Below are 12,482 nucleotides of genomic sequence, written 5' to 3'. Positions count from 1 at the left end.
TATCTATATATTCTCTCTCTCTCTCTCTCTCTCTCTCTCTCAAAGGTTTCTTTGAGTTAAACCTATTTACGCCATCTAGCCGTAGAAATTTGAAACTATTTCTCGACAAACTTGGACAGTTTTCGAAGAGATTGCGGCACCGTACTACGCTTTAGCTCTGTCCTTCTCTCATATGCTACCTCCTCTCTCTCACACACGCACTATAGCCCTGTCCTTGTCGCATATTGCACCCCCTCTCTCTCGCACAGCCACTGTAGCTTTGTCCTTATCGCACACGTTACCCCACACCCCCCTTCTCGGTCTCTCTCTCTCGCACAGTGCCAAGCTACCTCCATTTGAGCTTCTAATCCATCCGCTAGATGGCTATAGCGCTGTTTGTCAGATTTTCACTGCACCACCCCCGCACCGGCCCGCACCCGTCAGCCTGAATATACATGGAATGCACATGGTGTGTATGTACAATTGTACACACATGCAACGTATTGCGTTAACTACTTACCTGGTTACAAGCGAAATCACTGAGATTCATTGTTCTCTATTTATTCTGTATATTAATTAATTTATTTTGGTAATTGTATTTCTTATTACAAACAATAAATTACTATTTTCATAGAAATTTTAAAATAGTTTTCGATTATCGATTAAAAATGATTGCTGTTATCTGCAGTTCATATTGTGTAATATATACTTTCTACTTCCTGATCTGATTACAAGTGTAAATCAGTTGATAGAATTTACTGCGTGATCAATAGAAGTAAATTTCTATCGAAACTACCTTCCTCATCCGCCGTATCCATCTGTCCATGAATACGGTACAACAGCAGTTAGCAGCTGGCAGCCGCAATAATGTCTGTTGTGGATAAAATTAAGCATTATCAGCGAAATATTGAAAAATGCGATGACAATGAGGATAGAGTATGTATTGCTGCGCTAATTTCCACGTCCCTCAAATTTTTAGCGATGCGTACAATAATGCAGTTATGTAGATTAATAACGTTTGAATATAACCTCACGGTGATGTTTAAGCAAAATATCACAATGATACCTAAACCTGATGCAATATTGTCAAAAATGTAACGTACAGGATACAAGAGATTAAAATATTCTTTTTGTTTTGAATATAAATAAATTTGTTTAATATTTATTGTAATTTGTTTCCAGTTTGCTTTGTTTCTTATACAACAGCAATCTTTTCAGAAAAATATACGAGCTTTCTTATCTAATTTTGTTCTTCTCAATTCGAGTAATTATACATTTTTAGTAATATATACTTACCAATACGTAATGTTTATTATTCCATATTTTCTGTCCTTTCAATTTTCTCCTTTTCTTGCTTAATCCTTTAAATTCGTGCATATTCGATGTATATGTATAATGGATTAACACATTAATATTTAATATATTACTTCTGAAATATGTTACAGATACTACATTGTATTTCAAAGCTATCTAATTTGCCAGTAACGGTACAGCATCTTCAAGAAACTGGTGTTGGACGTACTGTAAATGCTCTAAGGAAATACGAAGGTGGTATAGGAGATGCTGCTAAGGTACTTGTCGCAAAATGGAAAGTGATGGTGGCTAGCGAAGAAAGTAGCGACTGCGAAGATGAAGATGAAGCGTGTGTCCCTGATGCACCTGAAAGTTATAGCGACAGTCGCGAATCTCCAAAATCTGAAGAGTGTATCGTAAGGTACGGTAGAATTTCATTTTCTTATTGTTCATGTAGAACACGACATGTTTACACAACCTGGCTATTGTATTTGTTATTTATAAGATTCCTTAAAAAGATGTGACAGTTGACTTCTTTATGAATGAAATAAAAGTATCTTGTGCAATGATAAAATAATCATTATTTTCTTTAAGCAGACAGAATCATGTATTTTATATGATTTTTCAGACATAAAGGTGAAGAAACTGAAAAACATTTGCATAGGCACAAGATGGAAAAAAGTGAAATATCAAATGCTGCGCATAGTAGTAAACATGTATCAAAACAAGAATCTAAATTAAAATTGGATAAAAGTCAATCCAAAAACAATTCTGATGCTGCTAAAACTTCAGTAAGTGAGATAGAAAAGCAAAAGAAACATGATAAAAATAAACACAGCCATAAGTACCAGTCAAGAAGCGAAAAAGAATCTTTAAAGGATAATAAAAGTGCCTCTAAGAAAGAAGAAGTTCATAGTTCCAAACATCAAAATTATAGTAAATCTGATAGCTTGGAAAAATACTCTAATAAATCGTCCGATAATATTACTTTCTCTAAAAGCAACGAAGATAATCAGAAGAAACGAAAACTTGATGGTTCGAGTAGTGGAAGAAAGGAAAGTAAACGAAGAAAAAATTCAGAAAGTGAAAGCGACGACAGCAAAATTTATGTATCGTCTACTTTTGAAAAGCATAATAGTAATGCTATATCTAGTACAATTAAAATAAAAGAGGAGCCTAAAGATAAAGATGTATCAGTTAAAACCGAGATTAAGCTTGAAAAGAAAGATCCTCAGGAAAAATCAAAGGGAAATTCCAGTAAACACAGAAGCGACCCATCTTGTAGTAAGTTTAAAGACAATGGAGAAAAACATAAACATAAAAATGAACATCAAGCACGTTGTAGTAAAGATGAAAGTAAGAAAGCTGAAAGTTTGAATTCCAATAAGGAATCTTCGGAGTCAAAGCATAATAGTTCCTCTAGTGATAAGCATCGCGATAAAAGTAAAGATAGAAGTAAAAAAAAAGAGTATAAAGATGGAAAAAGTAAACACGAAAGTAAAAGTAGTAAACATTTAAAGCACTCCAAGCATGGATCAAAAGAACCAAAAGAGTTGGTAAAAATCAAGCAAGAAATAAATGGGGATGAAGGAATTGATTGCAATTCTGGTTAGTTTGTAAAAATATATTATTTTTAAGATAACAGAAAAATATGTTTATAATTATTTGCTTTTTTTACTTCAAAAGTGTGAAATACATTTCCATTTATGATTGTACTATGAGCTTATAATAATTTTCTAAAATAAAGTAGTATATTTTTATACAACGTTGGAATATTTAAAAAACATTACCTTTTATAAAATTGTTTTAAAGAAATTGAATAATTTAGTGTTTCTACATGTGTTCTTTAGATCGGAAATTTTAATTAATTTTCCTGTTATATACAGGGGCTAGTTTTGCAGAGGCACTTGGTATGTGCACCATGGCTCAACCATCTAGAAAACGTAATAATAATCCGTCAAACTCTGGTTCAGCAAAATTGGTCAAACCAGAACAATCGACTACAAATACTAAAAAACCATTACCAAAAAGTGAATCGACGAGTACTGATCCGTTACAAGTAATTTAATTATATTGTAACAAAAATTATATTCAATTAATCAAATTTATATAAATATTATATACGAAAAATATGAAACAATCTATAAACTTTTGAATATAACGAGTATTCTTGGTTGCAGCCACCATCTCTTTTATCATCGAATGTAAAATTAGAACCATTAAGTGTGGATTTGGCATCTACGCTGCCCGAAATTAGTCCCAATTACAAACCATTACCATATATCAATCCTATGAATCGTAAAGAAGAAGATAAAGCTCTTACAGATGTGATTTATGTAAAAAATCAAAGGTATCTTTCTAATAATTGTAAGGATGTACAGTGTACGTTATATGTTAATTTCTAATTTACAGGACAAAAGTATATTCTGGAAATAAATCTAGTTATACAAGTGTGCCAACTCTGTTTGAAATGTGTATGAGAGTGCTGATAGAAAACATCGACGGTAAGAGATTTGTTAAAAAATTTTATAAATAATTTATGAAGTAATGAATATTTGAAAAAGTATTTGTTAAATAAGTTGTTTTTTGTTCACCAACATAGCACTTGAATTTACTGGCGGCGTGCCTTTCGATATAATAAAACCTGTTTTGGAACGTGCAACATCAGATCAATTGTTTATGTTGGAACATTATAATCCCTATTTAATTGAAGATACAGATTGCTTATGGCAGTTTCATTGTAATCGCGAATTTAGAAATAAACAAAGAGAGGAAATGGAATCGTGGCGTGAGATGTATATGGTACGTAACAATAAAACTCCCTTATTATTGTAATGTTATTGCGATAACATGTTTATTATATATTAGCGTTGTTTGGACGAGAGAGAAGCAAAGCTGAAAACACTCACAGCTAATATAAAACAATCAATCGACAAATCTGTTCCTGTGAGATCTACAAAACTTGCTTACGTGGATAATGTTGTAAAACCACCAAGAAACATTCTTAAAAAACAAGCCAAATATGGTACTGCAAATTCTGTACCTACTACTGCGTCCAGTTTAAAGAAAAAATTAATTAGCGGCGGAGGTCCTGCAGCCGCAACAAACATTTCTGTTCCACCACCACCCATGCCTCGTATGAAAATATGTAAGTATTTTTACAGATATCAATGAAAGGATTAGATATGTATTTCTTTATATTAATAAATGGTATTCACATTTTTAGCATCTGGTAACGTGAAGAAAACAAAAGCCCCTTTAATGGCAAAAGCTCTGCAGTTAATAAAAGGACGTTATAAACGGTAGTTTATATAAAACTTATCAATATACAACTACTTGAGTGTAAGTCATACTCATGCATTAGGTTATAATTAATTTTGCGTTTATGCATGAGTCGTATCCGTATACACTTCCGGTTACATCGCTATTTACAAAACCTGTATTCTGAACAAAAATAAGTTTACGAGGTTCGCATGCTGCGTTAGGCATTCCGCATTTTACCAAATTGATTGTGTTAAATTAATCGTGTGGTGCTTTCATATCTACTACATTTAAATATTATAATCAGGTTTATAAATTGTACAAGGAAAAGGTACACTAATCGAAATTTTTAATGATCTATATAGGAATTTACAAATTTTTTTTACAAGATAACAAAGCAAATACTTTTGCGGTTCTTTATTCAAAGTGAGCAATCATGAGTAGTTGATGTTTAAGTGACAATAGCTTCAGTGCACAGATACAGAGTGTAATTAAAATATATACAACATGGAATCTCTGCTTCTGTTCGTTATGCTTAGTAATGTTTATTCGTGTAAAAAGTACCTATTCATACAAAAATTCAAAGTTCCGTCTATATTGAATTTGCTCCATTTGTTGCTGTGATTCATTAATTTCATTAGATTATAATTGTAAATATTTTCTTGTGGAAAGATCTAGGAAGATATGTAACAGAATAAATATCTTAAAAGCCGAATAAAATTATATCAATCTCTAGTATTAAGAGTGTATTTTGCATTCTATCATGAGTCATAATAATAAATCTAACCTCTCGATGATATAAAGCATCACAGATTTCTCGATTTATGTAAAGATGGAGTACATTCATAAGCAGTGAATTATATATATAATAATAATAATGTATTGGAAAATTCGTTAATTACAAAGGAAATCAATTAAAATCACTAATGATTAGAAACACTGTAACACTGAATTATTTTAGAAAGTAGAAGTAAATAACATTCGATACGATTTCGAAAGGATACAAAGAGGTAAGGTGAGATCTGAATCAGAGGGATTAAAAATATAATTGGCTGAATATCCAAGTATAAATAAATCTAAATGCTGCATATTAATATTTTTGTAAATTTCTGTTTGAATAGTAGACATGAATTAACACATTAACTGCCGTATCGAATTTCGGAAGCCGGCGCTTTAAATAGTATTCAATAAAAACGTTTAAAGATGGCACATTTGGCTCGGCAGTCTACTTGTTAAACATTGTATGAAATTAATGTTACATTCTTCAATCCGTGATATATATATACACATATGTATGTTTACGAGAGTTTGTATTGATTATTTGTTTTTAACCTAAAACATTGATGTTTTATATAATTCTTATTATAAATAAGCTACAATTCCGATCAATTGTAATTGTCGTAAGCATATGATTTAAACGATAATTTTAGCCAAATTTTGATTCATATTTCCGACAGATTATACTAGAATGATGTTTGTAAGTGAATGTATGTTATTAATTTTATGTAGAAAAAAAATAGAATTACATATGTACACCCGAATACGCAAAGTTGATCTATTTAGGAAAACTTTACGTCTTTTCAGAACAATATTAATACGATCAACTACAACAATGATAACCTGTATAATTCACAATAACGTTTTTCATTCTATAGATAAAAAAATAATATTTTAATCTTTTTGATATATAAATTCGTTTAGAATTTATTAAAATGTCGCAAATAGTTTTATATTTATTACATGTAATACATTTAGAGTACGAAGAAAATATAATTAAAAGGATAAATTAAAAATTAAGAAGAATACATTGTAACTAAAAAAAAAAAGAAAGAAAGAAAAAAAATTAAAAAAGAAAACGAATATTTAGATAATTGAATATCATATTATCGCTATGTATTTTAAAGTAAATTTTTAAGGTAAGCCCACTTAGTTTATTGAGTTTAATTTATATTTAAAAAGAATTGTGTTTAACTAGTACATTGTGACCAATGTAAGGCTACATGATAATCATGTATGTAATCAATTCCATATACATAATGGCATTCAAGGTGATGTATTTATGTTTCATTTGTAATAAACAAATTTAATGGTCTTATAAAATATGTTATTTATGTTATTGTAAATCCAAGATATTGCTGACGAGTGTAAAAATCTTGAAAAATCCAATTCTGAAGAGACAATATAATTTGTGCAATGTTTTTTCACAATATTTTCAGTATATTAAGTTTTAGTTGTACATACTTTCTTTACTATTACAGGTATGTTATTAATGAAACGTTACAAGGAATATACCAAGTGTGTAGACATCATTTGAAACGTAGATGAATATTTTTACACCAAATACGGGTCGCAACGATTACATTATCCGTTCCAATTGAAAACGACGTGGGCGATCATTAAGTATACGGTTACTGTCATTGAACTCGTCAGCATAATTGGAAAGCCCACTCTGAAATGAACGCATTGAACGTTATTCGTCAAATAAATTAAATTATTAAAATACGAACAATAAATTAGTGGCGAGCTTTTGTGAAAGTTAATCTGGCCACGATTTATTACTCAACCTGGATTCGAAATTTCAGTTGAAACAAATCGATACAGGATATTATTATCGATTAATTATTTTGTTTGAAACTCCAATTGTGCATATTGTACGTGCATTAAGCGGAATACATATAATTTCAATAAAACTACGAATGAATTTTACGCGACAATGGCCGCCGCGCCGTATTAATCGTTATAGATTCGTGTAATCTTATTTATTATAATAGTAAAGGTAATGTATTATATTTGAAAATGTTCAACTCAGTTTTCCCACAAATTACGCTAGTGTGTACTTACTTGAAGAATTGCATAAAAGTGAATCTGTATCCATGTTGTTCGGCAACTCCTACGCAAACTACGTTAGAAGTAGCTCCAATCAAAGTTCCATTTCCTGAAAATATATCCGTCTGTTCAACCACAATAACAATAACAATAACAATACTATCGGTCATTGTGAAACTTTCTCCATTTAATCTTAGTATTTCTTATGATATATTACAAGTTTAAAAGTAGTTTGAACGTTATTTTGAAAAGTTAGTTACCTCCCATGCAGGCGCCGAAAGCCAAAGCCCATACCAAAGGTTGCAATGGTAATCCAAGTTCGCAGTTTTGTGCTAGATTAGTTACGATTCTAATCATCATTGTTGATAAAGGTACGTTATCAACGAATGCACTTGCGAATGCAGATACCCAAAGTAGCAGTAATATAGCTACTGCTAATCGTGATTCCTCGTTAACGGATAGAATAATACTTTCCGTTTGTTTCCCTATCCAGTCGATAAGACCCAAACGCGAGAGAGCCTACAATTACATAAATGTACCGAAACAGTGTTGTCAAAGGGTTCGGTTACTCAACTAACTAATTATTTAATTTTATGTAATAATCGGTAATTAATTTGTCTACCTCCATAAGAATAAATAACGACGCAAAAAATAACAAAGTGCTCCATTCCACTCGTGCCATAAGACCATCTAGATCTTCGCTATCTGCTAAAATTAACAATAGTAGGACGCCAACCAAAGCGGTCCAACCTAGCGATAAATGGAGACCGGGAATACTGTGCAGGAAAAACAGGGTGATCACGAAGATCAACGTGAATCCAGACTTGACTAGTAACCATTTATCTCGTATAGGATACTGTACAATCAAATATAAATTAATTGGAATTTACTTGTTCGACCGTTTTACGCTACTAGTCGTTTTACGCGTGCTCGCCGCGTGCGCTGAAACGATCGCAATCTTTACATCGGATTTTCTACTTACCTTTTCTTGCAGTTCCTCGAGCGTAGTTTTGTATCTCTCAAGCGCCACGCTTCCCGTCAGCAGCTTCTTCTTTAATTGCGACAGTAACCGTTGAACTTTCCTCAGCAAGGTTTCCCTTACTAGATTTTCGTCCTTGCTGTAACTCGACAAACTTGCCGCCGCTCTTTGCCAAATGACAATTTCGTGTCTTAATTCCTGTCGCGATGAAACAATAACACGGAGAGAAGGTGTAAGTAATTTCGCATGTGTATTTAACATGGAAAGTAACAAATATCAATACCTGTACATCTTGTGGTTCGTCGAACCTGAGAACAGCCACGTCGCGAAAGATGTACCGTATCTGAGCGTAAACTACAATTATTACTAATACAACACCGATGCTCATATGCATCGTGAATGTATTGAAATCGACACCCTGAACGGAATAGAATGTACAACCAATAAGTATTGTAACGCGTTGTAAATACAATAAATCATTTAACGTGCATAATATCGTAATAGATATTTACGTTTTCCTTAACGTCGTGATTCGATGTAATAATTACGTTAGGCGGGTCCCCTATCGGTGTCATCGCACCACCGATATTAGAATAAACGATCATCGTTGTTAATATTGGCACCGGATTCAATTCCATTACTTCGCATAATCTGATAGTCACCGGTGTCATTAAAAGTACCGTTGTGACGTTATCTAAGAAGGCCGAGATGAACATTGTGAACAAACACAACGTATTCACGAGTGGCCATAACTTTCCTTCAGTTATCTGAAAATAACAATCGTTTCTGATACTATCGATCACAATTATTTCTGATATTTCGAAAAGTTTACCTTGAAAGCGTAAACTGCTAGCCAGTCAAATATACCCGTTTCAGCGACAACAGCGACAAGTATCATCATGGAGAACAATAACAACAATGTATCGACATCTATCCAAGAAATCAGTTCACCCATAGTCGGTCTCTGTCATCAAACAAATTGTTTCATTCCTTCAATTAATTGCATTTAATTCGCGTTACATTTCTCTATTTTCATCCCTTATTCACTTCGTTTTACAATACCTCATTTAAAGCTGCGAGTATTGCGATAGACATGGAGGACGCTAGCATGGCAGCAAGGGTTCGGTGCACAACCTAAAATGGTTTTGAACGGATCGATAATCTACCAATAATTACACTATGGACGCACTATTAATTACCTCGAATATTATTAAGACGTATAATCCTAGTAAAATCATTGCGGCGTATATCACACCGTCATTTTTTTCTATAAACGACAAATCGTAAGTTATGGAAACTGCGAAACTGGATTTTAGATTTGTTTCCAACTTGATAAATATCACACCATTCTCTAATTCCCTGCAAAGTAACAATTGCAAAGTATCGAAAGATACGAAAGATTTGGAAGCGTAGCACATTGTACGATCTACGAGTATGTATATCAGACATTTGAAAAAGGAGGAAATTAATTCGATCGATCAGTACTACTTAAGAAACGATAAGAAATTATACAACTGTTACATTTTATCAACGTTTCCTAATGAAAAAGACCTCTGGATCCTCTGTCCAGGAAAAACATCCATTACACTTTCCGGAAGAATTGGTAATATCCATACGTCGCTTATCATCTGCTCATAAAATATCATTAATTTAAGTAAACAAGGAACGCGTACAATAGAATAGAATAACAAGCCCATCACCTTGATTTGCTTAAAGTGGTTAGACGAAGATCGATCTGTATCGTTTGTTTCGTTAATTAGTTCTAACCACACTTTTAGGTATCTCTCAGATACGTTCCTGTATTGCGTTAATTTTGTTGGCGGAAGCAGCGAACCTTCCAACGTTAGGCTAATTTGTTTGCTAAACGAGTCGCCGTACACTTTGTAGTCTGTAGAAAATTTAAGGAAACGTAAACAATTTTAGAATAATTTAAATAAATTTCGAATACGATTTTTCTTCCTTGTTGGTACAAGGATACTTTTTATTTCCCCGCTGGGTACCGAAACGTGGTGCATCGTTTCGATTTTTTCGCTCTTAATCATCAGTAGCAACTGTAATTGTAATTAAAATTAATTTCTTCTATCGATACGACGCCAACGATTGAACTTACGGTAAATACGAGCCAGCAACAAGACAATAAAGTAAATTTCATATAACGATAAAATGGTTTCCTTTTAAATTCGTGAGACTCCGCCATAATATCCTGATGCCCATCTTCATCGGGAGTTTCGTCATTTTGCGTTCTACTGTCAAAACGAGCAACCAAGTGGTTGATTTTATTAATGCAACTTACTATATAAACGACTACGATGAAAATGTAAAAGAAAAAACGTTGTTGGGTATTTCTTATTATTCTATATGCATTACACTATAAATACTTACTTCAAAGGTAACGTAGACTGTCTCCCAAGAGACATGTTAACTACCAAGCAATCCTTTTTTACTCCATCCGAGGACCTAGCAAAGAGAAAATGGAAAGTCTCGAATATCTTAGGAGAAACGATCGAATACATAGTATATTAACGTTTAACGACGAACGAAAACGATCATTTAATCTTTAATCAGATGTGTTAGGTTTAGCGTTAGGGCCCACTGTTCTCTACTGCTTTTCGTATAGCGAATCTAACGAAAAAAATACGAACTTGTCTTCCGCAGTTTGATGAACTCGGTCGTATTCCCTTTGAAAACTTGCCAAACTGGGATCCAAACGTATTGCTTCTGGTAGTTGACTCCAAACACGAAGTACCTCTTCTGAAATCTGACCGAACATTATCGAACTCGATATAGACGACGGAGTTCCTGCAGTGAAACGAATAAACGTTGAAGAAAGAGATTGGATAGCTATACGCACATTGCATCTCGTTCTACGCTTCAGTTAGGTCAATATTGGAAGTTGAATCGCTCCTGATGTAGCGTTCGATCAGTTACCAAGTATATACATGTATAAGTATGCGTACGATGAAAATTGAGCGCAAGAAAGGCTGTATGTATCAAAACTAAACTTTTCAACCAAACAATTTATCCATTTTAAATGTTGTATTTATATTGTATCGTATAGTCGGTCGCGACTATCGCGACATCGCGAGAGAAATGCATCTATACAAACACAGATTTCAAATATTTGATGTACCTGGTGTCCCACGGCTACACCGAGATCCTTTTCTGAGGAACATCGGTGTTCGTAATCCAGCTTCATCTTCGCTCGTGTCGTTTTGAGACATTGCGATATGCCGTTGATTCTGACGTTGAACTGAACAAAATCGAACATTACTGACCGATACTAAACATAATAAAATATCTAATATACATTTGAACAGCTAGTATCATAGCTCATCTGGAGCTAATATTTAAACGATCGACCTTAATTTATTTGTTTGGAAGATCAAATAATACAAATATTCAAACCGAAAGAAAAACAAGTGATACGGTACTCGTACTTCTACGTATGTACTATGTATGTATACGTGTACACGATCTTATTGTTAGTGCAAGAAAAAAGCTAGTATAGCACATACTATTATAGATATTTGTACGGGTACTTGTGTTTAAATAAATAAACAATTCAAAACGTTATTTTATGTGTTTCGAAAGCGTTTCAATGATAATTTACCGATTGACATTTTTCGATAAACGATAACGTATTACGAATTTAATGAATGATTGAGATTAAACCACTAACCTTGAACAAATAAAGTATAACAGTTACACTTGGAGTAGTTTCTGGCAACGTAGTTGCACTACAAGCGATTAATTTTCATCGAATTTTGAACATTATCATTGAGAACTGGTCTGGAGACACGTGTAAACGGAAACAGCGAGAACATGGAACTACAATCGATGTTCCATGATTCAAACTTATCCGTCCCTGGTAGCGGTCAAAATCACAGTCGTGTGTTTACATACTCGATATATTATTATACTTACCGTTTCCGATTAGCACTTGTTAAAATTTCAACACACTGTATACGTATGTATGTATATGAAAATAACGTATAATTAAATAGAGACAAATACAACGAACTACGAGAATTTTTATTAATGCTATAGTTGGAGCGTAATGTATAAAATATTGTGCATTACCCGTTTGTATAAGCACTTTTTAAAAATGACAAGAAAACAGCAACGTTCAGGATCAATCCAAAGT

The 12,482-nt window shown here is 33.1% G+C and overlaps 2 protein-coding genes across 5 annotated transcripts; one reads left to right on the top strand and one right to left on the bottom strand.

Moving 5' to 3' along the window:
• The first annotated feature begins 460 nt into the window (after positions 1 to 460).
• On the top strand, positions 461 to 6,074 carry LOC128872277 (transcription elongation factor B polypeptide 3). 3 transcript variants are annotated; one of them, XM_054114790.1, is made up of 10 exons: positions 1,024 to 1,073; positions 1,162 to 1,243; positions 1,425 to 1,693; positions 1,901 to 2,880; positions 3,159 to 3,331; positions 3,453 to 3,622; positions 3,685 to 3,776; positions 3,875 to 4,074; positions 4,141 to 4,420; positions 4,499 to 6,074. In XM_054114790.1, the coding sequence occupies exons 1-10, from the start codon at positions 1,039 to 1,041 to the stop codon at positions 4,576 to 4,578; spliced, it is 2,361 nt and encodes a 786-aa protein (XP_053970765.1). In that variant the 5' UTR covers positions 1,024 to 1,038; the 3' UTR covers positions 4,579 to 6,074. The 3 variants fall into 3 exon arrangements, with proteins under 3 accessions (XP_053970783.1, XP_053970773.1, XP_053970765.1); XM_054114808.1 differs by lacking the exons at positions 1,024 to 1,073; positions 1,162 to 1,243 and adding an exon at positions 461 to 568; XM_054114798.1 differs by lacking the exons at positions 1,024 to 1,073; positions 1,162 to 1,243 and adding an exon at positions 603 to 915.
• A 496-nt stretch (positions 6,075 to 6,570) lies between these two features.
• On the bottom strand, positions 6,571 to 12,181 carry LOC128872266 (P protein-like). 2 transcript variants are annotated; one of them, XM_054114779.1, is made up of 18 exons: positions 12,018 to 12,181; positions 11,469 to 11,588; positions 10,981 to 11,137; positions 10,721 to 10,795; positions 10,449 to 10,581; positions 10,317 to 10,389; positions 10,039 to 10,226; positions 9,860 to 9,966; positions 9,538 to 9,697; positions 9,401 to 9,472; positions 9,171 to 9,302; positions 8,851 to 9,105; positions 8,622 to 8,756; positions 8,342 to 8,536; positions 7,982 to 8,215; positions 7,620 to 7,878; positions 7,375 to 7,468; positions 6,571 to 6,982 (listed from the first exon to the last, which is right to left on the bottom strand). In XM_054114779.1, the coding sequence occupies exons 2-18, from the start codon at positions 11,557 to 11,559 to the stop codon at positions 6,895 to 6,897; spliced, it is 2,448 nt and encodes an 815-aa protein (XP_053970754.1). In that variant the 5' UTR covers positions 11,560 to 11,588; positions 12,018 to 12,181; the 3' UTR covers positions 6,571 to 6,894. The 2 variants fall into 2 exon arrangements, with proteins under 2 accessions (XP_053970754.1, XP_053970744.1); XM_054114769.1 differs by having other exon boundaries at positions 10,449 to 10,584; positions 12,018 to 12,180.
• Between the last annotated feature and the right edge of the window lie 301 nt (positions 12,182 to 12,482).

Source organism: Hylaeus volcanicus, chromosome 1 (assembly GCF_026283585.1).
Source record: "Hylaeus volcanicus isolate JK05 chromosome 1, UHH_iyHylVolc1.0_haploid, whole genome shotgun sequence".
Taxonomy (NCBI): domain Eukaryota; kingdom Metazoa; phylum Arthropoda; class Insecta; order Hymenoptera; family Colletidae; genus Hylaeus; species Hylaeus volcanicus.
This window is presented reverse-complemented; position numbering and strand designations above follow the sequence as displayed.